The 26,745-nt window shown below is 38.1% G+C and overlaps 1 protein-coding gene across 5 annotated transcripts in view; it reads right to left on the bottom strand.

Annotated features, from left to right (window-relative positions):
• The window catches only part of rbm27 (RNA binding motif protein 27), a 40,430-nt gene that overhangs the window by 9,850 nt on the left and 3,835 nt on the right, over nucleotides 1-26,745 (bottom strand). For 2 of the 5 annotated variants that reach the window (XM_089123442.1, XM_089123441.1), the window contains exons 5-13: nucleotides 25,772-25,968; nucleotides 22,584-22,889; nucleotides 20,250-20,468; nucleotides 12,862-13,053; nucleotides 9,174-9,329; nucleotides 8,932-9,073; nucleotides 4,484-4,637; nucleotides 4,156-4,359; nucleotides 3,103-3,222 (exon numbers count right to left, since the gene is read on the bottom strand). In XM_089123442.1, coding sequence (XP_088979568.1) covers nucleotides 3,103-3,222; nucleotides 4,156-4,359; nucleotides 4,484-4,637; nucleotides 8,932-9,073; nucleotides 9,174-9,329; nucleotides 12,862-13,053; nucleotides 20,250-20,468; nucleotides 22,584-22,889; nucleotides 25,772-25,968 — 1,690 coding nt within the window. The remainder of the gene's footprint in view (nucleotides 1-3,102; nucleotides 3,223-4,155; nucleotides 4,360-4,483; nucleotides 4,638-8,931; nucleotides 9,074-9,173; nucleotides 9,330-12,861; nucleotides 13,054-20,249; nucleotides 20,469-22,583; nucleotides 22,890-25,771; nucleotides 25,969-26,745) is intronic. The other 3 variants (XM_039650247.2, XM_039650245.2, XM_089123443.1) reach the window with 3 other exon arrangements.

Here is a 26,745-nt window from a genome sequence, read left to right on the forward strand (position 1 = left end):
AAGAAATCATTCTAATATGATGACATTTATTTTACCATCAATGTTGAAAACTAAATGCTAAATATTTTTTTAGTCTGTGTTTTCGATGTTAAGTCGCACAGAGGTGATAATAATAACAAAAATCCTTTAGTTCAGTCCGAGAACAGACGTGTTCACTGTAGTGTCTGTTTAATGCAGCACAGATCAGCAGCAGGAGTCAGATTTCATTTATCACGAGAGTGAGGCGAGCTGACTGACAAGACGATGGCACAAGATTTGGTCTCAAAGCGAAATGTAAAAGCACCTATTTGGCAATATTTTGGATATAAACCCAATGCTAATAGGGAAACTGCAAAGATTTAGTTGTGTTTCAGTGAACGTTACATTATTACGTCAGTAGATGGCGACGAGTCTTTATGAGCGAGACTTTTATTTTGAAATCAGCCCAAACAGGGTTGGAAACAAGGTTATTTCTAAAGAACGCCTTAAGCCAAGTTCACACTACATGATTTTAAGCCCGATTTACAAATCGTTGAGCTCGCCGACAGGTCAGGGTGTTATCGCGTCCAAATTGCAGGGGATTAGCGGGCGATGAATGCTCGACAATCTGTCAACAGCGCATCAAAGAAGCTTGCAGACATGTCGTCGAGTCCAGAAAAATATCTAGCATACTAGATATCCTCTTGCTGTCGCAAGACTAAACCTCAGTGATGTCATGAGCTACAGCCAATCAGAGCAAGTCACCGGGTAAATCTGATTTTTTTTGCGTTTTTTCTCAGTTTGCAGCACTAGTTTCTGTCTGACGTCCATATTGGCGTGTTGTGTTCTTCGTCTTTTTCGCTGGGTATTGGCGCGCGTGCTGTTTCGCGTCATTTCTGGTTCGTTTTATCGCGATTCTTTGTGACAAAACGTGGTTTGTAGACAAGAGAATCGTTCGGTGACAGACAACTCAACTTGTGTAGTGCGTTACCTCCTGTCGCGGATCAATCACGTTGTGTCGTGTGGTGTGAACAGCTCAACAACTTGAACACTCCTGATTTCACAGAGAGCAAGTCGTGTAGTGTGAACCGCACAGTTCAGCCTGACGTTTTAAAATCATGTAGTGTGAACTAGGCTTTACATGATGCAACCGGCAAATGCATCGACTAGCGCTATCATGGGAAATCCCTTTATCTGTTAAAAAGATACTAAGATATCGCTTTCCTCAGAGGATGTTTTTATTATGAATATAAGAATTAACTCGTTTACTCTCTCTCTCATTATACTCTCCAGTGAAGCAACTTAACGTTCCTTCATTACTAAAGTGACGTAATGAGTGACGGAAGCTCAGGCTCAACTATTGAGGCTCAATTTGAGATTTGAATCTGTGGTGGAAGAAAGTAGTTCTACACAAAATAGGGTTTTTTAGGGCCCTATATTTTTTCCCAAATTCCGTTTTATTTTTTCCCAAATTCCGTTTTTTCCATTTTAATTTTTGCAAATTCCGTTTTTTCCGTTTTAATTTTTGGGAATTCAGTTTTTTTGTTTACCCTTTACTGTTATTTTAGTTGTAAAAAGAGCTTTAATGTTGCTTTTAATGTTAATGATTAAAATGTACACAAATAAAATAGGCATTTACTCTTAAAATGACAAATACTGCATGATGCAACATAACACTGCACTCTAAGTACTTCAAGTAACAACAAAATATGGTTATGAGCTTTAAACTGTCCTGTAAAAATACATTATATTAGTTTATATAAGTTAAAATAAAAGTCACACTCTAGCTGCGTCGTAATGTGCATACGATCCATGCTAAATAGCAGTGTTGTAGTCGAGACCACCTCACTCGAGTCCGAGTCGACACCGAGACCAGAGAGAGTCGAGTCCGAGTCAAGGCCGAGTCCATAGAGAGTCGAGTCCGAGTCGAGTCCGAGACCAGAGACGGTCGAGTCCGAGTCAAGACCGAGTCCATAGAGAGTCGAGTCCGAGCCAAGTCCGAGACCAGAGACGGTCGAGTCCGAAACCAGAGACGGTCGAGTCCGAGTCGAGACCGAGACCAGTGAGGGTTGATTACCTAATTTACTTTTATTTACTTAGAGAAATCCTTTTTTTTTTTTTTTTTACTGAATTTACTTAGAGTTTAAAAAATATGATCAGTTTAGGGTAAAAAGGCCACATAGTAGGTGGTGTTAAAAGTAATTTTATTATAATTTGTCATGCGCAGTTGCGCACTAGAAAATCACCAATCACTGGGCGTGTCAATCAATTTAAAGAAATATTTTATTAACATACATTAATAATCATGAAAAATATTTTGAATTGAACTCGAGTGGACTCGGGAATAATTCCGAGTCCTAAAAAAAAAAAATTTCGAGTACGAGTCAATTCCGAGTCCAAATGGACACGAGTCCATGACAAGACCAAGACCATTAAAATATGGTCTCGAGACCGAGACGAGTCTCGAGTAATACAACACTGCTAAATAGTATGTGACATTACTGTCAATACTAATTCGGGCATAGTATGCACATTGGGACGCAGCTTCAGTCACTGTCGAGCGCTCTCTCGGACACACTCGTCTCTCTCGCGCGCACTGTTGAGCGTGCGGTCTCGTCTCTCTCTCGCGCGCTCTCGACTCGGGCACACACTCGGTCCGGCACCTCATAGACAGACTTGCACGGAGGGGACTTTGTGTGTGTGTGTGCGCGTGTGCGACGAGTTTCTTAACTTTTTCGCCGACGAAAGCAGAGCCATGGAAAGCCGCTTCGCCATGCTTTCAGTGGAAACGTGGCTATTGTTTTGATGCCGTCATGAGCTGAAATGACGGGAGGGGTTGTGTCGCCCAGATTTGCTTCCCCATCTCTCTGCATTTTCCCCAGACATACGTTCTTTTCCCATCGCGGAAATTATAGGGCCGTAGTTTTTGAAGACACTACCGTTTCCGACTTATTTACACACTCGTGCCGACAAACTTTTGTATAAAGGCAGTATCACGTATCCGTGCGATGTGGCTCTCTCGTCCCATGGCCGAATCACAGCCCTTCTGATAAAGAGCCATATCACAATACTACTCGTGTGATTTTGCTCATTTCTATTCTCTCTGAACAGATGTGTGTGCAAACATTCAAGTGTTTTCTTTACCACTGATGGCTCTTGGTTCGGGCTGGTGGGTTCAGTGCCGCCCATGATTCCCGTGGCAGTCTGGTGTTTGGGGAAGGTATTATTCAGCGCGTAAGCTCCTGCAGGGTGCTGCTTAATGACCTGCACACACAACTAAATTCAGTCAAAGTATGTAAACGAATGACAAAGTTTGGAACCATGAATGAACAGTCACGGTAAGAATTTCATCAATCATTTTTGAGTTAAAGGAGTAGTTTACTCACCCCCATGTCATCCAAGATGTCCATGTCATTCTTTCTTCAGTCGAAAAGAAATTAACGTTTTTGATGAAAACATTCCAGGATTTTTCTCCATATAATGCATTTCAATGGGAACCAAACGGTTCAAGGTCCAAATAAGCGTTTCAGTACAAACTGCAAACTGTTCAAAGGGCTTTAAACGATTTCAGACGATGAATAAGGGTCTTATTAAGCGAAACGATCGCTCATTTAATAAATAAATAACAAAGTTTAAGTTTTATAAGCTCAAATGCTCGCCTTGCACTGTTCTGTGATGCACGTTCGTGACTCTCCTGTTCAAACTCGTTTATCAAAATGAATGAATCTTTTCCCGAGTCAATTGGTTCGTTTCGTTCGTTGAATGAACCAAATGACTCAGAAAAAGATTTGTTCATTTTGATTCATCGTCTGGAATCGTTTAAAGCCCTTTGAAGCTGCACTGAAAGTATCTTTTGGACCTTGAACCGTTTGGTTACCACTGAAGTCCATTATATGGAGAAAAATCCTGGACTGTTTTCATCAAAAACCTTAATTTCTTTTCGACTGAAGAAAGAAAGACATGGACATCTTGGATGACATAGGGGTGACTAAATTATCAGCAAAAGTTTTTTTTTTTTTTTAAAGTGAACTACTCCTTTAATAATCTATTAAAACGGATACAAACTTCTCTATGGGGAAACGAGAACTATCAATAGTAGGGCTGGGCAGCAAGAGCTCATTCTCCAAATGTTAGGAGAGCAACAAATTCCAGTTTTAATTTTTTCTGAATCTGACAATCCATCAGTGGGTGTCGGACCTTGTGTGCCGTGGGCTGCTGCTGGCCAGGGTTTGTGTTCTGACCGGGTCCCTGCTCCTGTGTGCTGGATGTGGGCTCTCTATGCCAGTAGACTCTGATGAAGCGGTTATTGAGAACGGCCTCAGTGCTGGAGATGGCCCTCCGAGCCTCCTCATTGGCTGTGTACTGGATCAGTGCTGCCTCTGGGTCGCCCCCGAACACCACCTGTGGAAACGACAACAGCTTTACATCTCCATCACTACAACTGCATTCATTGACCTGTATAACAAAAGTGTTACAGAACAATAGCAAATATGTAGTTGATAATCTACTCTACACTGAAGTTTACCTGAATGTTGACTATGGTTCCAAATTTGCTGAAGTGCTCATTGAGTTTGGTGATGTTGTTGAGGTCCCGGGGGATTTTGCGGACCTCCAGTTTGGTGTTGACGTAATAAATCTTTTTCGGGAAGATGGGTTTATGCTGGTTATTGAAGTTTTGTCTGTAAAACAGGAAAGACCACATTACACATCTCAATCAGGACATCCATTGTAGTTTCCTTTGCGTTCAAGATATATTAATGAATAGACACTAAAAATAATGTAAATACAATTAATAATTATTAATAAACAATAAAGTAGTCTCTGCTGCATTTATTTGATAAAACACAATATGACAGTTTTTTTCTGTATTTTTGAAGTACATAATAATGAAATAATGGTTTTCTATTTTAATATACTTTAAAAAATTATTTATTTTTGAGAATCAAAACTGAATTATTATCAGCCATAACCCGAGTCGTAGGAGTCATATGATCCTTCAGAAATCATTCTAATATGCCGATTTAATACTCAAGTATTATCAATGCAAAAACAGCAACAACCTATGTTTTTTTTTTCATCAGGATAAAAAGAACAGCATTTATTCAAAATAGAAATATTCTCTTACAATATAAATCTTTATCATCACTTTTAATCAATTTACCACTGACTAAAAGTATCAGTTTCTTTGAAAAACGGTAGTGTATATTGGATATTGCTGTTCTTTTTTATTCATCAAAGAATCCTGGAAAAAAGAATAACAGGTTATAAAAATAGTTAACATATGTTTAACAATTAATGACAAAGTTATAATTAATATGTTAAATTGTAATAATATTTAAAAATACTACGTTTTTTTTTAGCATTAGAGATGACAAAAGTACATAAATGACCAAAGTAATAATAAGCATAATAATCAATATTGGATCCTTTTCACATTTCCAGGGTCCTCTGAAGTTCTCATAGTTGTGTAAACTTCAATAACAGTGAATATAATTTTTGTAAAAAAAAAAAAAAAAAAAAAGAAATTCCCATTTGGTCCAATAGCAAAAGAACAAAATCCATGATAGCGTTTCCAAGACTTGGTTTCCGTGTGGCAAATCAGTGAATGGACAGTGAAATGTTTCCTCAGTGAAATGTACTGAGCAAACACGATGGTCCTTGATGATCTCTTCAGGTGAGTTTGGATCTAACGTTACATCCAGTGCAAGTAACTTAGCCACTGATTCATCAGGTCAGTGTTTTTGGTTGGAATTCTATGAAACATCATGGTATTACCTGGTCTCCCCTGTTTATTGTAACAGCTCTTTACAAAAAAACGAACAGCCATGATTGTAAACAATGTTTTTACTATCTACTAATTTATTTTATTACTAATTGCTGACTCTGACTCTATTACTCCAACTCTGAACGAACACTCTAAAAAGATGGCTGTCGCATATGACCTTGTTATTTGTACACTCTGTGACTATACAAATCACAACATGTAAATAGGAAAATGTTTGCATTATTTTGTCACTTATTGGGATTAGTCTGCTAGCTGTATCCATTTACATCCAGTCTTTGTGCTAAGCTAGGCTAGCGGTGGGTGCGTCAGAAAAAGTTACAGCACATACGGAGATGAAAAAGCTATGTATGGACTTATCTAACTCTGGGGCACACGGTGAATAAGCTAAAGTCCCAAAAAGTCGGAGTGTTCCTTTAAAGCTGCAATACCTAAGATTTAGATGCCGCTAGAGGGCGCTACATTCAAAACAACAATGGCTTTGCTTGATGACGACGTGGAGGAACGCGGAATGATGGGAACTGTTGTTTTCAACTCCACCGTGGATAAATCAGTCAGACGGGAATCGAAAATTAGTTGTCATGGATGAGGTAAAGTTCGATTTCTATAAACGTTGCGCTTAATGACATGCTTGTTTTTCCTTAAACTGAAATAACCGCAAGAAAAGTCAGGTTTAAAAGTAAATTAGCTACTGTACGAGTCACTAGACGAAGCTATGGTGGAGAGGGTTTGAAGGGGCAGGTCTCTTGCAAGGAGTTGACGTGGCTGGTCCTCCTTGGTAACTTTATAAAAAAAAAAATCAATTTAATGTACATTTGACACATCTTTTCATGTTGTGTAAGTATTCAACCACAGCTACAGTTTCACAAAATTAACGTTAAGGGGGTCGCACACCGGACGAGAAGCTGCAGCGCCGCGTCGCGCCACATCTTTAAAATTCAAACACATTATTATCTATAAGTGTACACATACCGGCGGCGCCATTCGGCGTCTGTCCGCGGCGCCCAGCAACGCCTCAATCAGGACCGTGTTCAAAATCCTGCTGCGCCACAGAGCGCCATTTACATAGTTTTATATAAAATTTTAATTAGTTTTGTCTCAAATCGTTGCTAATGGATCCTGACTTCGCCCTATGCTGCAATATACATTTAGTTTTGCAGTCATTTACAGAAATCAGCTGCTTGAATGACAATTGCTGATGTTATTATTAGAATTTTCAGGTGAGATTCTCAAATCATTCAGTTAACGGATGATCTGAGGTAAAGTTTTCAGAATGCAGACTCAGCAACGATTGTATTTAATTGTACAGTACAATCATAACATAGAACAGACATTATCTTCATTTCCTGTCATTAAACATAACAATATTGCTGGCCATACACTGATGAGAAAGTGCGCGTCCGGTGTTCGATACTGTGGAGTTGTCCTAAACGTGGTGCGGCGCTTCTCGTCCGGTGTGCGACCCCCTTTACAGCCAACAGTTCACATTCCGAGAATAAATGAAAAGAATAATTGTGCTCCATTCCATAACAAATGCGTGAAACAAGCTGACGTTTGTTGCTTGATAGACGCTAACGCACAACTACAACTACCGCATTTGTCCAGGACTACACGTAGTACGAGCGGAAACCGAGGTAAGCGGATATGACGCGATTGACTGGCGACTCCCAGCTCACCCCTGCTCATACGCCCCGTTTCCTTGGTTAAAATCTCAATTTTCTCGCGATTTAAACATTGTTTGAAACATTTGGAATATTGCGAGTTATCATCATAACTAAATATATAACACTGGCCTTGTGATTTTGGGATATTTTAATGCAAAAATCTTAGGTATTCCACCTTTAAGGACAAGCGGCTGCATATTATAGATACTGTCTCTTTAAGAGCTGCACACGATGCGTCTAATACAACAAGCAGATTTTCTCTGTTTGCGTTCACTCCAGACATAACCAACTATTTTTATGTAGACCTTGTGTGTATTTGACAGTATTAGCACAATAAGACTTGAAAGATGTTTGTGGTGAATTTATAAAGGTCATATACTTAGACTGCAAAATAAGATCTACTGAAACAAAAGCCATGTTTCCATCTACTTGTCAATCGAATTATCTGAAATTCGGTTAAAAAACTCATGCGGATAAAGCTGGTGAAAGCGTGTTTCCATCCAACGGCTTTAAAGCGAATAAAAACCTGTACGTAATGACGTCACATGCTGTTTTGCGATCAAATTGGTATATCGAATTGATTTGAGACATTTTAAGGTGTTTCCATTTATTTTCGCACTGAATCGAACAACATTCAAGCAAACTCTACCAAAAAAAATCTACCAAAAAATGATCAATATTTCACAAGTTGAAGGCTAATAATGCTTATGTGCCAGCTGATTGCGACATATGAATGGGATAATGTATGCGAGGCGGTTGTTGGTTGTATTCGCTATAACAACCGCCTTGCTATATATTATCCTGCTTATTAGCCTACATATAAATCAACCAAATAAATAAATAAATCAATAATTTGACACAAAATATTGACTTAAAAACGAGTTTATTGATTTAAAAACGAGTATTGCTTCTGCTAAAGAAAATAGTCTGTTCCGTCTCTGAACTGCGTCCATGGCAACGGTGTGTTATACTAGAAGTTATACTCTACATTACAATTCAACCAAGCCACGTAAAAACAAGCAAAACTAACCTAAGAAAACAGCGATGCTATAAACATTGCTATGATGATGACGATGCACGTATGCCCGACGACAGCGGAGGTGACTGTGGTTTGGGAACGACAGCGCTCCATCAGTTCTGGGAGATCGTGGTTCACGGAAACCCTTTGGTTGAAGCATCTTTTTGCTTTGTCCACTTACATCTGTCTTTGTTGACATCCGCCATGTGTGCGCAAACAGACTGGCCGGAAATGAACTCGTCTTCTGACGTGTTGCAACCATAAAAGGGCATAAAACTTAATCGCAATTCATTCGGCAAATAACGTTTCCATCAGCTTTTATCGCATTAGCCGTATATCGATCAAGAGAAAATCCGATGAGACCGAACGTATTTCAATTGAGTCGATTTTCATGAAATTTCATCGAATTTTACTGTTTCCATAAGGCATTTTTTTAATTCGATATCACTTAATTCGGATAAAAACGTGTCGATGGAAACATGGCTAGTGAGTAGTGGCTCATCACTCACTTTTCCATCCAGGGTTTTTTGATCAGTGGCCCGTCACCCGACGGCAGACACCTCTTCCTGTTCTCCTGCTCAGAGTTGAACCTCGCCTCACTGCTCGACACACTCGGGACAGACGGCTCCGTCTGAATCACTATGTTAGCTGCTAAAAACGCATATTAAACACATTTAAATTGATGTTGTCATGATGAATACGTTTGAAATTCTCATGCAAAATAGTCACTGGTTTGGAACTGATATTTTACATCTGATACCTCGTGAGTTTTGTCCATCACCAGAGGTAAGGCCGATGAGGTTGGGTCTCTGCGTCTGGATGCGAGGGATGAAATGACGGTACTGAGCTCTGCCTGGGCCGGTCAGTGCCGGGGACTCTGGGTTATAGGCCTCGGGGTCGTAGCTGTCTGTATGTGACACAAGAAAGACGTGTTAAAACATTTGTGTGTGCAGGGGGGGAAAACACTACAGGAGGTTCTTTCCTTCGATAAATTAAACATTTACCACATGTGTTTGAGAGAACTTTCTCCAAATTACCCGTGTTATTCAGAAAATGCAGTGTGTAAGACGCAGCAGCAGCACAACTACATGGTCAGAGTCTGTCACTGCAGCCTTCACACACACATCCCTGATACACTACACTGAAAACTGGCTTTGAAACGACTTTCACTCAGAAATTGCTAGTACATATAAAAAATTACTACAAAGAAACAGCAAAAGAAGCACATTGAATTAAACACGAACCAGAAACAGTATTTTCTTTTAAACGTACTCATTCTTTTTCAAGGTTTTAAATGCAACAAAAATGTACACCGAGTCCGAATGAATAACCTGACTCGCGGTTTTGTATGTTTTCGGTACAGCAGGACAAAAACTGTTTTTTTAGTGGATAACTAAACAAACTATGTATGGTTATAAATGAAAAACACACTGCAGTTTATGGTGCTGTTGTATATTCGGAGGAAGAGTTTGTGAAGTTAACCCTCTGGGGTTCTTCGGGTCAATAATGACCTGAAGCGTTTAAATAAAAAAAAAAATGTTAAAAATCGCAGTTTCGTCGGAATGGTCCGAAACTTGGTGACTTTAATGGAACTTGGTATATGAACACCCAAAAAAATTGGGGACAGGATTTGAAAAGCCTAAGTGGTCGTAAAAAAAAAAAAAAACACACAACAGTGAAGGGGTGAATCTATAAAACATCAAGAGTGCAAAACAGACACATCCACACACACAAACACACTAAAAAAATTCAGATTATAAATGTGTTTTGCATTTTTAAAAAGCTCAGTTTGTCCACAAGATGGCATCCATCCAATTTCAAAAATTGCTTTTATGAAGCCTAGGCTTGACTCCAAAAAAATATATATTTTTAAAACAATTTTTCTATTATATTCAATGGGGGAAAATTTGGTCATAATTATTGCATTAAGACTAATTATAACCCAGATAGCAAACTGACATTGAATCAACGTGGAAATATGACATAGAAACAACGTTGATCTGACATTGTTTTGCTCATCGAATTAACGTTGAACCAACGTCAGACGCGTCATTCTTTCGAAACTAACGAAAAATCAACTTGAAATCAACGCGTTGTTTCAACGTTATGAAAGCAAACCAATTTTCGATTTTCATTTAGCTTTGAAGAATGCCGCGTCTGACGTTGGTCCAACGTTAATTCGATGAGCAAAATCAACGTTGCTTCAATGTCATGAGAGACGTCGAGAGACGCCCCGAGTGTGACTGTTAAACGAAGAACCCCAGAGGGTTAAACAGACTCGCTCGCTGTCAAGATAATCGTTCATGCGAGATGGAAATTTGTTACTTTACAGATAAGTATACACTGACACGTTTTAAGCGGATTACACACACATTTGACAGCAGGGTAGGTTTACCTGTGGTGAAAATCAAGATTGTAATGTTGTTTATATGTCCATGTGGTGTTTCTAATATGCTTTAAAGGGTTAGTTCACCCAAAAATGAAAATTAAGTCATTAATTACTCACCCCCATGCTGTACCAACCCCGTAAGACCTTCGTTCGTCTTCGGAACACAAATGAAGATATTTTTGATTAAATTTGAGAGCTGTATAACTACCACATTGGCTCCTAAGGGACTGCCTCTTGACGGCCCAGAAAGTCAATGAAGAAAATGTTTAAATATCCCAAGTGACTACCGTGGCTCAACTATATGTTTATCAAGTGACGAGAATACTTTTTGTGCGAAAAAACAAACAAAAATAACGAGTTTATTCGACTATTTCTTTTCTTCCTTGTAGGCCAGAAACGAGATTTCCTTAGATTTCCACGACGCATGCGCGAAAATTGCGATCTGAAGTAGTGTAAGCTGGTGTAAGCAGATCGCAATTCTCGCGCATGCGTCGTGGAAATCTAAGGATTTAGATCAAGAGGGCCGTCAAGAGGCAGTCCCTTAGGAGCCAATGTGGTAGTTATACAGCTCTCAAATTTAATCAAAAATATCTTTATTTGTGCTCCGAAGACGAACGAAGGTCTTACGGGGTTGGTACAGCATGGGGGTGAGTAATTAATGACTTAATTTTCATTTTTGGGTGAACTAACCCTTTAAGACAAACCATGTGTAAATTCATAAGACCAAAGACACGGTTTGAAATCACTGGTGTTTCTGACGTCACAAACGACCTTGTAACCAATCAGATCAACGTGTGATCGTCAACCAGTGGATCTCTGAGCTGAGTGAGTGAATGGAGGCAGGGCATATTTGCATATTTATTGAACTGCGTATACTAAATAAGGCATGGGTGTCGAGTTACATTCAAGGTATATTAAGGCATGAATAATTTTAAGGATTTTTTTTTTTAAATGTCATTTTGGTGATCAAAGATAAATACATTGGATACTAGAGCCCGACCGATAAAGGATTTTGAAGGCCGATACCGATACAAATATTTTTGGGTTTTAAAATCCGATATTTCGGCCGATATATATATATATATATATATATATATATATATATATATATATATTTTATTAAATATTGTTGGATTTCACACACGTGTAAAAGAAAAGCTAACTTTTCTGCACAAGATGCGTTTGATACTTTTTGTCTAAATGTTCACTCCTCGCAAGTATAACTTACATTTTTTTCAATGCAGGGACTGTAACTAGAGATATGCTAGTTATAAATACAGTAATAATTACTTTATTTAGGCAGAAAAAGTTCATTGTGGTTTCCAAGCTCATTAATGTTAACGTTAGCGGTCTTCCACTGATGATAGTGGCATTAGCTAGCTTTGTGGTTAGCTAGTCTATGATGAGCCATAATTTAGCAATAGATAACATCATACTGCAAATTGTAAAACATACATTTTCAATATAACAGGCCAAGAAGAGATGATTAAAGCGCGTTTCGTCCGTTTTTTTTTTATTTTCTAAATATGCATTTATCGGCCATTTATAACTGCCGATATATCGGTCTGGCTCTATTGGATACAATTATTGACTACAGGGGGACTTTAATATAAAACAAAAGTCTTATGTTTAAGACAAGCTGGATCGTCAGCAGTTCACTCTTTTGTTTCAATTGTGCTCGCAACAAATTAAATCAAATGTAAACAATATTGTACGCATGCGAAACCGAAAGACCCGCACTGAAAACGTTCGGTACGAATCCATGCATCATTACGCCCCTAACTGACACACACGACAAGACCAGAACCACCACCAACAGACAGGAAAGAGGCTTAGTAAATCAACTGATTTCTTTAAAGGGGTCAGACTTTCATCCCTGAAGGCTACTTATAATGAAGATCAATTTAAAAGCATTTCTTATGGACAGGAAAAACACAAGTAGCTGGAATATCAGAAATCTGTCATGACCCCTTTACAACACACACACACACGGACAGTAAGGTCGAAGCACCACCGCTCAAGCTGAGGAGAGAGAAGCGCAGTGGCTTACATTCAGAGAGAGTGTATTGAGGATGGAGAGAGGCAGAAGAGGAGGAAGAAGAGGAGGAAGGAGGTGGTGGTGGTGGTGGTGGTGGAGGTGGAGGAGGAGGTGGTCCCACTCCAGGCAGGGCCAAAGGGGAGGAGGTTCTGGTTCTGGAGTGGGGTGGAGTGTCTATCCCAGTAGCTGGGATTAGAGGAGGCCCTAAAACAAGACAAGAGCAAACTCAAGCACACTAACATGTACAGCTAACTTCCATTATTGCATTTTAGGACAAGCGTTCAGAGTTGTTGTGAATATAAATTCATTCTCAAGATTTATCGTCCAAGAGTTAATGAATAATATTGCTAAAAATTAACAGTTAAAGGGACAGTTCACTTTGAAAGGTCAAACCGTTCTTGTCTGTCAGTCATATAATGCAGGTCTATGGTCACCACCTCAAAGAGCATGCACAGAGACATCCAAATTAAACATGATTTAATGACTCGTAAATGTGAGTACACACTGATGGCCTAAGACACGAAATGAGTGGTTTGTGTGAGAAAACGAACAGTATTTATATCGCTTTTACCTTTTGTAACGACAGCCACGTCCAAGTGATCTGAGGGCGCGGGTGCTTTGATCTGCGCAAGCGGCTGGAGTGCTCTCTCGCCCGGTTGTGAAAAAAATTCAGCGTTGTCTGTTAATATATCGAAATCGTCTCCCATTGTGATTTCATGCATATCTGAATACGTTTAGATCTTCAAAGTGAAGGGTAACACTTCTGAAATCCCGCACCCTCAGATCACTTGGACGTGGCCGTGGTTCCAAATAAACGGTAAAAACTATATAAGTTCTGTTCCTCTTCTCACACAAACCGCTCGTTTCGTGTCTTAGGCCATCAATGAGTACTTACATTTACGAGTCATTAAATCATGTTTAATTTGGACTTCTTTGTGCATGCTCTTTGAGGTGGTGACCATAGACCTCCATTATATGACTGATCAACAGTTTGACCTAAAAATATCAAAATTGAAACTACTGTAGAAACAAAGACACCTACATCTTGGATGACCTTGAGGTAAGCTAAAACATAGCAAAAATTAATTTCAAAGTGAACGATCCCTTTAAAAGCATTTACCGTATTTTCTGGAACACAAGTCAATTTGTGTATTATCTAAAACATTCTACGTCTTGTATAATGCAATTAACGTCAAGCTCGGAAAACGTGCAAAGTGCACACATTTTAGATTAGTGGCAAATGAAAGCGGTACATGAGCCCAAGTTTATTAGTATAGGCCATTTCCCACATGCTGGCAGTTTCAGAATCACTTTAAATACATTTGTTTAGGCTTGGCTTTTTTTAAGGAATGTTGTTTATTTTATATTTATACTTATTTTCCATTCCAGTTCTGAATAGTTTAATCTAAAGGATTTGTTGTGTAGTGAGGGGAACTAACATGCATGTTTAGACTGTTTGCAATATTTGTAAATGTGTCATACTAATATTTTACATTATTTCTCAACACCATCAGGTAGCCAATGTGTTTTAGAGAAAAACATTTATTTCATAATATGATTCCCCCCCACATTCAATTATTTTACTTCAATGAAAATGTTAGACTTTAGCAATTTTTTTGAATGAAAGATCAAAAAGGATAAACAACAATTTTTTACAGCCAGTTTTGATCATATTTACCAGGGGTGCCATTAATTCTGACCACAAATGTATAATGCATCTAATAATATAATGAAATATATATTCATTTCTCAACTATGAAATTTAGACCCGGTTTAATCTATTTTAAGATGCGACAAATTTTTATGGAAAATACTGTAATGCAGTGTTGTGAGAATTTAATGTCAATTTATAAACATTAAAATAAATGAATTTATTAATCAATAACCCAGGAAAAAAGGTAAAAAAAAAAAAATTTAATTCCTAAACATTAAGACATTTAATCAAAATTAATATTTTAATATTTTAGATTTTAATAAAACTAAGTTAACAGGAGAAAATAATTTAACATTCATAATTAATAACCCAGGAAAAAGGTAAAAAAACAAAACAAAAAAACATTAAGACATTTAATCGAAATTAATATTTTTAATAAAACTAAGTTAACAGGAGAAAATAATGTAACATTCATAATTAACGAATGACTTGATTAAACTAATAAATAAAAATTACAATTAAATTGACTAATAAATAAAAAATTAAAATCACCTTCTAAAGACTTTAAAACCCCTCTAATAATAAGAGCTACAAGATTATGGATAAATTGATCATCTTTTTTTGCTTAAAATAGCGCTGCATGAGCCTACCTCGCTTCTGAACAGACAACTAAACAAAATAAAGTCATTTACTAGAGTTTATGACAAAATGTTAATCGCTGCAGTCTATTTAAAAAGTTTAAACCATTTCAATGAATTATTTAAAAGAATGGGTTCGAATGAATGATTCAATGACTCACTCATACCTATAAAACATGGTACCTGCTCTCTCTGGCTCAGCGGCAGCGCAAACACACTTCCAATGTTACGCTGTGATGATCAGGCTTCTCAAACGTTTACTATATTAAGGCCAATCGTTGTCATTTAGGAGGAATAAGATTGAGTAGGTGTATGAATCCAGATTGCGACCTTTTAATGATTAATCGTGCAGCTCTACAATATAATATAAATGACACAACTACAATTAAATTAATAATGATAAATAAAACACATAAGCATAATTTAAAGTCATTTGTATATACATATATAAACACGCGCGTCAAAATCTGTTAAGGGGTAATAATACGACGACTTTTTCATCATTTACAACAGGATCTGCATTTTTATGCATTCAAATAAATGATTTTTGTTATAAAAGACAATAAAAACAACTGTGCATCAAAACCACTCCTTTCCAGGTAAAAAATTTGCCTGATTTTCAACTGTGAAATTTAGAAATGAATTTGCAACCGCTGAATATTTTTGACAGGCCAAACATCACGCAAGTATCATGTCATTTATTTAAGCCACGTGTTCAGTGCACATCCATACATGAGAATGCAGATCATCACTGTTATATGGCTGCCAATTGATTACAACAATGAATAATGATCTCTGTATTAATTATCTTGAGCCTGCTGAAATGTTCCTATAAATATATTTTCTTTCCAACTGTGCATTCTGAATAATAAAGAGGCTAAATATATTTATCCACTGAGCTGCAGCAGTCATATATGCCTCTTTCTGACATTTCATACCTGTTGGGTTTACATTTTTAAATGAAATTGACTATTAAAATGATCGCTTGTGCGCGCTGGTGTTTATTCCAGTCTTTTAAAATGGTAGAATGAATGAATGCTGGTGAGATGCCTGTAACGACGTTAAACAGGCTAGGATATTTAATCAATAACGTACACAGCAAAGAGGAGAATGACAGTCGACAACTTTGAATATTATAGCATTTTGGGAATAAACATGTAAATAGTGAAAAGACTTTTTTTTTTTTTTTACTTTTTTTTTAAGTCTACTTGTTTTTTTTTTGTAAACTGAAAAGCTGAAAATAAAGTATTCAAAAAAAAAAGAAAAAAAGACTGACATTGAAAAATGATTAAAAAAATATTAAAATGATTTAAATCCAAAAATCCGCGGTCACTAGTGTAGGCGAACACACACCCTGTGGTGAAATAACAGCGTATTTCTAACACTGCTTTCTCAGATCGGCTTGGGTTGCATTAAAAACTTCATGTTCTGATATGCATGTCTACACAGTAAACAACAGAATATACCTTGACAAATTTGTAAATCTTATTGCAACTCATTTTAGTGAGTTTGCTCAATTCATTGACCACAGTACATTGAAAGTAAACTTAACCGGAAATACGTGAAACGTACTATTCCCAAACGGAAGTGCGTGCAATGAACTAGCCAACGCAAAAAGCATTAGTCAACTCAACAGCGTTTTATAATTACCCAAAAATCAAACACGGCTCATATCTCAGCTAAAGAGAATAAACGCCAATCCAATTGACAAACTACATCAAGCTAGTGAACATCGCTCAACGTGTGTTGGTTTTGACAGACATTATGATCGGACTACACATTCTGATTCTGACGTTCCTGATTTTAATATTTTCAATACTTTATAATGATTGATTTTTTTTTTCAGAATTGTGTTAAACTGTTAAAAGAGTGATCTTGAGATGCGTCCATGTAGTCGTCCAATCTGACTCTCATATGCTAATGTAACATATTCAGTAAACTTGACATGTGATGTAGTTTGATCACTATCTTCTCAGTTGTTCAACAGATCAAGGCAATAATCAAAAGTTTGATAAAATGTTTAAATTTCCGATACATTGTCACATTTAATTTCCCCATAACAGATTTAGACGTGTATAGCTATATATTATATTAGGGGTGTAACGATACATAAACCTGACGGTTCGGTACGTCCCACGGTTTTGGCGTCTCGGTTTGGTTCATTTTGGTGGGGTTCGGGGGTTTAGAAAGCTAAAATTGCTTTTTTTTTAATTAAACAGTGCTTTAATGAACAAATTGTGTCCTTGTCTTTAAATTAATTATATTACAAGTAAACATTTCGCAAGGATAAAAAAGATCTGCTAATGCTGTAAACTATAAATCCTAGGAGACCTTACTTGAACATTACTAAAACATTAAAGCTTAACAACAGAGGCTAGACTTTTAGCCTAAATTCAGTTGATATTTACTTTTAGATATTATAATAATAATCAAAACTCAAATAACAAATTGTATGAAAACATGTAAACGGCACATAAGGCAGTTTTTGCATTAACATATGTTTGTACTCGAATTTGTTATTGAAATATAATAGTTTACACAGTTGTTATTTTCATGACAGATATTTTAAACATACATTACATGATCAAGATAGCATTAACAGGTTCAGTAAAATATAATATATAGGCTAATATAGTGCATTTATTCAGGAAAAGAGTTAGCGAACCAACAAGCTACGGACACTGAATGACTAACCTGAGGTAAATAAATATAAAGCTATGTGAAAAACGAAGTGTTTTATTGACGTATTTCCGCTGTTGTCGATTACAGTTAGGATGCCTTTCAGTAAGTATACTGTATCTTTCAACATACCTTCGGGTATCTATTCATGTTTATTCTGTAACGGAGGAAGAGATGATCGCGTTTACTCGAGCTGCCATTTTAAATTAGGTGCCTAACGTTAGTACAGTGATTTATCACACCACATCTAAAAGCACCAAAACGGCATTTATTGTTTGAATTTCGTGATCAAAAAAAGACTACATCAGGCGGAGTTAGTGGTGCGATTGGAGGCTGCTACTGCTGGAGATGATTCGGGTGAGGTCTGTGCACCTTTACCGATCAGAGAGAGCGCTGACACGGCACTCGATGCGTCCGCTAGGGCTGTCAATCTTCCTCTATAATACTATTCGAATTCCATTCCTTATTATATGTAATATTCGAAAATTAAATGCTCAAATTTATCCTATTATTAATATTTATGACATTACACATTCTTGTGGATTGTCAATGCCACTATAGCCAGTGGTTGTTGCATGTTCGGCCCACTAGAGGGACATCTAACATTACTACAATAAACATTTAGGGGCTGTTTACACCTGGCCACTTCATGCGTTTTCTCAGATCGGATAGCTATCTGATTTATCAAAACGATTCCATTTACACCTCCTCACATAAATGTGTTTTTGCAAAACAGATATAAATCCGATTTTCAATTCCCGCGCTATATACAGATGTAATGAAGTGCACGTCACCGAAAGCAACAGATTTGAGCTGCATTTTATTGATCATCGGCTAATTTCAAAATCAGAAAAGACAGCAACAAGAGAGAGCGGCAACAGCCCTGGTAATATCATTTCATTCCTTTACTTTTAATGAAGATGGTAGTTAGGGTTGGGTATCGTTTGAATTTGAACGATTCTGATTCCGATTCCGATTCCTTGTTTCGATTCCGGTTCCTAACGATGCTCAATTCCGATTCTTTTAAGAGGCAGGGTCAAAAAAGTTTAGCTAACCTTGCTAACCAACGGTCTTTCGGAAGGAAATAATCCTTTCTGATGGAAATACTCCTGTCACAAATGCTCCTTTTGTCACAAATTTTGCATTTTGCCAAGATTTTGTTATTTTTAGAAAAGTGAAGCCACACTTTGGACCGCCGACGTAAGGTACTCATGTTCGACTCGCGTGGTTATGCCAACACTTCCGGTAGACGCTTCTTCGTTGGTGTTGTTCAGCAGTTTCTTCTTCCGCTCGGCCGACTGGGAATATCGAAACTAGGAATCGAAATTTTAACTTTTGAACGATTCCGGGAAAAACGAAAAGTTAGTCTCGGTTCCAATCGATACTCGATTCTCGATACCCAACCCTAATGGTAGTGTTAAGCGTCTGCGACTTACTTTCACTTTGATTTGCGATAGATTGTGATGCGTTGGCTTGATGAATAGGGGCTCAGATCTGAGGTGATGTGATCATCATATCGCGTCGGGAGTCTCCCGCATATTGATAGCGTCTCCCTAATGGCCGCAAATTAGTTAAAATCTCCCGGAATCCACGCATAACATACATAGCACGCGGCGCGTGCATGGCAGAGAGGGAGTGAACGAGACCTTGCGAATGTGCCACGTGAAAGCTAGTCCCGCGTTGTCTTATTGTTAATAAGAAAGCGATAAGGGGCCGTTTACACCTGGTCACTTCGGAAGAATATATTTATTTTTAAATATATATAAAAGCAATATTCGAATAGTAACTTTAGCATTCGAATAGTATTGATTTTTTTAATATTCGAATTATATTAGAATTTCGGAATTCGTTCCAACAGCCCTAGTGTCCGCATTGACGCACGGCAAAATGACGCGTTGGGTGCGCAAGACCAGAAAGACCCCATTTCGCTTGGCTGTGCGCACACCTTTTTATGTAACAGCGCACACGGCACGGCGTCCGAGGATGAATGACTTCAAGCCGAATCTGCCTGCGGGAACGTTCCAAAAATAAATGAATAAAGACGTGGCGATGCAAAAATATGACGTCAACGTAATTTTGACGTCGAAGAGTCGACACGCCGCTACAGCGCTACTACATCTTGCTCATTATCGAAAGTAACAAAACATGGAGCTTGCTATTATAGGGTGTTAATGGTGGTTAGGCTACAACGCTGTATTCGTTGAGTACACATAAGACATGAGGTCCATTAAGCAAGGGGGGACCATTACGCCATGAGAGTATCGCGATACGCGTTGTGGGTGGTGTATCACGGTTTTTCGGTTCCAATATCGTTACACCTCTAATATACACTCCTTACCCCTTCATTACACCCCAAATATACAAGGTTTTTCGGTTAATAACTCAACTGAATGGCCTAGTCTAGCATGCTGAAATCAAAGGACACTTACCTGGCATGGGGTAAATGCCCGGGGGCGGCGGCTGCCCGTGGGGTGGGAGGGGCATGGGCATTCCAGGGGGGGGTTCAGTCATGGGGGGCATGGGCATCCGTGGCAGGACTGGCGGTGGTGGAAACGGGATCATGGTAGGAAGTGTGACGTCATCCACAATCAGAGGGTCATTACCGTGGTCAAACGGACAGAGATCACCTCGTATACAAAATCCTTTCTCTGCAAACAAAAAGAAACGAAATTAAAATCACCATCACAATCTTTCCGGACAGTTTAAAAGCAAAAATGTGAGGCTTGTATATGATGTACATGTCCTTGAGGTGATTGAACTTCTGGTTGTGATACTGAGGTCATTCTTCAGTGGAGTTTGCTCCATGTAAGCAGCGTCAGTCATGCATCTCGTCAACACGCCACAGTCACTTTCTTTAAGATCATTACATAAATCGAGCAAACCATCCACCCCAAAGTCATCCCCGTGGACGTTCTTCGCCGAGTCCCACCAGTGTGGAAATACCCCAGGTAGAGCGAGGTAAATATAAACTCTGCAGCTATAAAGCCGTTCCCATAAGGCCACGCGGTGACTTTGCTACACCACAGTCATTAGTGACGCTTTCGTAACAGACACCCTAAAGAGTAAAATGTGTCCTTGGAGAATATCAAGACGCTTCAGTGTTTCGGAGCATCATTTGACTTTGATTTTAGAGTGGAGGTCCAAATACGTTTTGCAGCAAGTATTAAAACACGACTAAAATATCACACTAAGTGCAGATTCACACATACTTTCACATGGTGTGTTTGCACGGCTGTACACCACAAACAACATGTATTCATTATTTTATTTCAAATCCAAAAGTTGTTACTGAAATTTTTTTGTAAGCATTGCGATTCTCTTTGTACACAGTACAGTTAAAGGGTTAGTTCACCCAAAAATGAAAATTAAGTCATTAATTACTCACCCCCATGCTGTTCCAACCCCGTAAGACCTTCGTTCATCTTCGGAACACAAATTAAGATATTTTTGATTGAATCTGAGAGCTGTATCAGTCCTACATAGAATGCCTAAGGGACTGGCTCTTGACGGCCCACAAAGTCATTAAAGAAAAGGTTTATATATTCCAAGTGCCTACAGCGGCTCAATTATAAGTTTATCAAGCAACGAGACTACTTTTTGTGCGAAAAAAACATAAATAACGACTTAATTCGACTATTCTATTACTTCCTTATGGGCGCATGCGCGAGAACTGAGACGAGGACGTTCTTCTCCTTCAACTACTTCTTGTTACCGGCTGCTCACCGCTTAGGAGTATTACCGCCACCTACCGTATAAGATGATGTGCTGATATAGCTGGAAGCGCAAAACTTTCTGTTTACAAGCAGAGGAAGATGCGCGCTGTACATACGCTTTTCAATTTGCGTATTTTCCGCACTATAAGGTGCACTTAAAAGCCTTTAATCTTCTCAAAAAACGACAGTGTTCCTTATAATCCACAGCGCCTTATATATGGATCATCATTTTATACGGTAGGTGGCGGTAAAACTCCTAAGCGGTGAGCAGCCGGTAACAAGAAGTAGGCGAATGAGAACGTCCTCGTCTCAGTTCTCGCGCATGCGCCCATAAGGAAGTAATGGAATAGTCGAATTAAGTCGTTATTTATGTTTTTTTCGCACAAAAAGTAGTCTCGTCGCTTGATAAACTTATAATTGAGCCGCTGTAGGCACATGGAATATTTAAACCTTTTCTTTAATGACTTTATGGGCCGTCAAGAGCCAGTCCCTTAGGCAGTCTATGTAGGACTGATCCAGCTCTCAGATTCAATCAAAAATATCTTTATTTGTGTTCCGAAGATGAACGAAGGTCTTACGGGGTTGGGTACAGCATGGGGGTGAGTAATTAAAGACTTAATTTTCATTTTTGGGTGAACTAACCCTTTAAGCAATCTTTCATAGCAGATTCAAGTTTAAACGCTAAATTCAAACAATGTATTATTCAAATCATTACTTCTATATTGATTTATATATCAAATTGCTCAAGCAAGTTACTTTTCTTATGGTAAATGTTAAACATTTTATATGGAAACTTAAAATTGACAAAAACAGTTTTTCTTTTGCATTTAAATCTTTAGACAAGAAATCCTGTATATCATAAAGAACTTTTAAGACGAGTGCCATCTATTAGTATCAGTATGAGTGAACCTGACGAGAGTGGCATTTACAATCACACTTTAAGCGAAAGATTCACAAAATGTTAGGTTTAACACGCATTTAAAGAAAAGTAGCAACAGCTTTTTGTCTTCATTTTGACACCGAACTTGAATGAAGTGAACTGGGACTCACCGTCGTAGTCTCTGCAGCGGTGTTTGAACGTGCTGATCTTGTTGAAGGTCTTTCCGTCTTTGTGGTTGGTGAAGTAAGTGGACCAGCTCTCTGTGGTGCTGTCGGGCAGGTGAGCCGGCGCTGCCACGGTTACGGCGTTGGGGACGGCGGGGGTCCCCGAGGGGGGGAACTGGTGCTGGGGAAGGGGAAGGGGGAGCAGGGGGGGCGGGTGACTCTGCTGGTGGTGTGGGTTACCCATGTGGGCAGAGGATGGGTTGTAAGGCTCCGCGTCCTTCCGCTCCTGATCAAACTTGGATCTGTGCTCGGCTGAGATAAAACACATCAGAAAGGATTCATTTGTTGAGACTTGATTGCAAAGGAAGAATTCTTGTCAATATTGTTGTTTGATGAATAGCAGTCAAAGACAAACAAGAATGTCCACAGTCATAAAAAAAGGACAAAACAAAATCTTTTAAAATTCTACTTTAAAATAGAGATGACAATTCTTCCATTAGAAATTCATTTCAAGACTCTAAAAAAAATATTTGGGAAAAACCAACTATTTATTGCTACTTTGCTAGGTTACAAATATTTTCATATTCACACGTTGCACATACATGAGTCTTACTATATTGTTTTAAGTTTTGATATCATCATTTTCTGTTTATATTTTTTCCTCTAGCATGTTGTTTTTGTGTACTTTGTTCCCTATTGTTTCCAATGAAATAGCAAGAAAAGAGTATGCCAATGTACTTAAGGTTTCCTTTAACCCTTGTGCTGCATTAGGTTTTTAACACCGTTGAGTGCATTAAGGACCAAAAATGGCCACATATTAAACATTGCCTAAAATATTATATATTATTATTATTTTCCACTTTTACCAAGTTAAATCTTTTAACCAGCATCAGTCCTCATCATAACTACCAAAAATGTATTCAATTTCAGGATTTTAACCCTTTAATTACCAGTTTTGTTTGCAAAACCATCGATTTGTATAAGAGGAAAAAACACAAAAATTCAATTATTTTCAATAAACTAAATGCAAAGAGAAAACTTTAGATTCGGATTATCACAGTCCCACTTTGCAAAAAAATCCCACTTAGCGCGTTAGAGACCAAAAATGGCCACCTATTAAACATTGCCTATTGCCTAAAATAAGGTGCATTTCCACCCATAGGGAATAAATATGTAGTGACGTCATCTGGTGGAATACACTATATAATGCAAATATAATGCTTTTGCTTCAAAATGAAAGAATGTTTGTGCAAAAATCATGTTTCATGTATTACTGACAGCCTCAGATTTAAACAACGTTTTAATGGGTTTCAATGGGCCATTTTTGGTCTTTATGGTGCTGAGTGTTACTATTTGATCTACACAGTGTGTGTTATACATATTTTGCAAAATGGGATCACATTTTTACATGTATCCAAAAAGTCACAATTTTGCAAAATTTCATACCATTTGCATTAAAACAGCCAAAATGGTCAAAGAAATTAAACTGCAAAAGACCAAAAATGTCCCTAATGCAGCATAAGGGTTAAAATATATATATATATTTTATTTTAATGAGGCTTTATGATATCAGGACAAGTAGAGCTGTACGATTCTAGATAAATTGAGAATCACAAATAATACATATTTAAATAGAGCTGCACGATTCTGAACAGACAACTAAACAAAATTACTAATGTAGTTTACTAGATGTTTCGACAAAATATTAATTTCTGCAGTCTATTTAAAAATGCTTAATTAATCTGAATGAATAATTTTTAAAAAATGAATGATGCAATGACTCACTCATAAAGACTTCTTGGATGAATAAGTGTTTTTGAAGGATTCAATGACAAATACATTTTCACTTTTAAACACTTCACTTGACACATACTGGTTAATCCAAAAATTCATCCTTTTTTTTGAAGGTCAAGGTAATGTACCATTTTGATCACTACTATAAACATATGCGAACTATAAACTTTTATCCCAGTACTTTTGTGATCATATGAATTACAGTAACAAAAATATTGATACTATATGCTTTAAAAAACTGTTTGTGTTGCAATTTCATGACAACTGTTCTCTCTGGCTCACCAAAGCAGATCTGAACATTTCGGTGTGATTTTGTCAAAGGTTTTATTAGACACTGGCGAATGATTGGCATGAACTCGCATGGGTTGATTGAATCAAAATCTTTCATGATTAAATGGTTAGTTCACCCAAAAATGAAAATTCTGTCAGTATTTACTCACCCTCATGTTGTTCCAACCCCGTAAGACCTTCGTTCATCTTCGGAACACAAATTAAGATATTTAAGATATTAAGATCGCTCCTGCATACAGTCCATAGGCTTCTTGAGGGAATGACTTGCTGTCCTCGAAAAGTCATCAAAGACATCGTTAAAATAGTCCAAGTGACTACAGGGGCTCAATCTTAAATTTATCAAACGACGAGAACACTTTTGTGCGCAAAAAAAACAACAAAAATAACGACTTTATTTCAACTATTCGTTTATTTCTCCCTCTGCGCGAGTCAGGTTACTAGTTTAATAGCGTAAGCTTCTGTTATTGTACGTCACACGCATCACACACATGACCAGCGTCGGCCAATAGTGAGCCTACGTGTGACGTAGCTCTACGCAATCACACTACGTTAACTGACTACAGGCCCATGGAGAAGGAAGTGAATAGTTGAAATAAAGTCGTTATTTTTGTTTGTTTTTGCGCACAAAAAGTATTCTCGTCGTTTGATAAAGTTAAAATTGAGCCCCTGTAGTCACTTGGACTATTTTAACGATGTCTTTAATGACTTTTCGATGCCAGCAAGAGTCATTCCCTCAAGAAGCCTATGGACTGTATACAGGAGTGATCTTAATATCTTAAATATCTTAATTTGTGTTCCGAAGATGAACGAAGGTCTTACGGGGTTGGAACAACATGAGGGTGAGTAAATACCGACAGAATTTTCATTTTTGGGTGAACTAACCCTTTAATCTTGCAGCTCGACAGGATAGTTGCATCACCTTTACTTGGGCTCATTATAGGAATTTCTTATGTATTTCTGAATAAAATTATTTTCTGGACAAAAAAAAAGTGCATTATGTTACTGACCGATTAACCATTAAATCCATTTCTAAAAACTGCTTGTTTCTCAGGAATGCACACAATATAGGTGAGAGTAATGTGAAGGAAATTGTTTGGGACGGTCATTACCTCTCCTCTGATTGTGCTCTCGTTCTCGGCTCTTTCCATGGCTGCTGCTCCGGCTGCGACTCCGGCTGCGACTGTAGCTTCTTCCCCGTGAGCTTCCTCCTCGTCGATCATGGCGCTCCCGGTACGACTCTCCGCTCTTCCCGTGACGGTCCAGTTCCCGTCGCTTACGGTCGTCTCTCCTGCGGTCATCTCTAACCCTGAGGTGAGATGTACAGTCTCTGACTTCCAGATATTGGTGCAAGTCTGGCTTAAGAGGGCTTTAGACACCTAACATGGTAGTACTATGAGTATAATACTTTTATACACACACTGATGAGCCAAAACATTGAGCAGTCACAGATGAAGTGATTATCGCTGATCATTTCCTAACAAGGCCACATATTAGGGTCTGGTAGTGGGTAGATTAGCTGGTAAGCAAACAATCAGTTCTTGTATCAACATGTTGGATGCAAGAGAAATGGGCAGGAATAAAGATCTAAACGACTTATCGAGGATAGTTATAACAAGACGAGGCTCGTGGGTTTCTGAAATACCAGAAGGCGGAGCAAATCTTCCATTTAGACTAGCCAACATACAGATGTCATTTATGTCTTTTAGTTTGTCAAGAGATTTAAAGGGATAGTTCACTTTGACATGAATTTTTGGTATGTTTTAGCTTACCTCGAGGGCATCCAAGATGTAGGTGTCTTTGTTTCCACAGTATTTTCAATTTTGATATTTTTAGGTCAAACCGTTTTTGTCTGTGTCAGTCATATAATGGAGGTCTATGGTCACCACCTCAAAGAGCATGCACAGAGAAGTCCAAATTAAACATGATTTAATGACGCATAAATGGAAGTACACATTGATGGCCTAAGACACGAAACGAGCGGTTTGTGTGAGAAAAGGAACAGATTTTTTTTTGTTTATACCGTAACCACAGCCACGTCCAAATGATCTGGGCGCGGGTGCTTTAGAGGTAAAAACGATATAAA

The sequence above is a fragment of the Pimephales promelas genome, chromosome 19 (genome assembly GCF_988280905.1).
Source record: "Pimephales promelas chromosome 19, fPimPro1.hap1.1, whole genome shotgun sequence".
Classification (NCBI taxonomy): domain Eukaryota; kingdom Metazoa; phylum Chordata; class Actinopteri; order Cypriniformes; family Leuciscidae; genus Pimephales; species Pimephales promelas.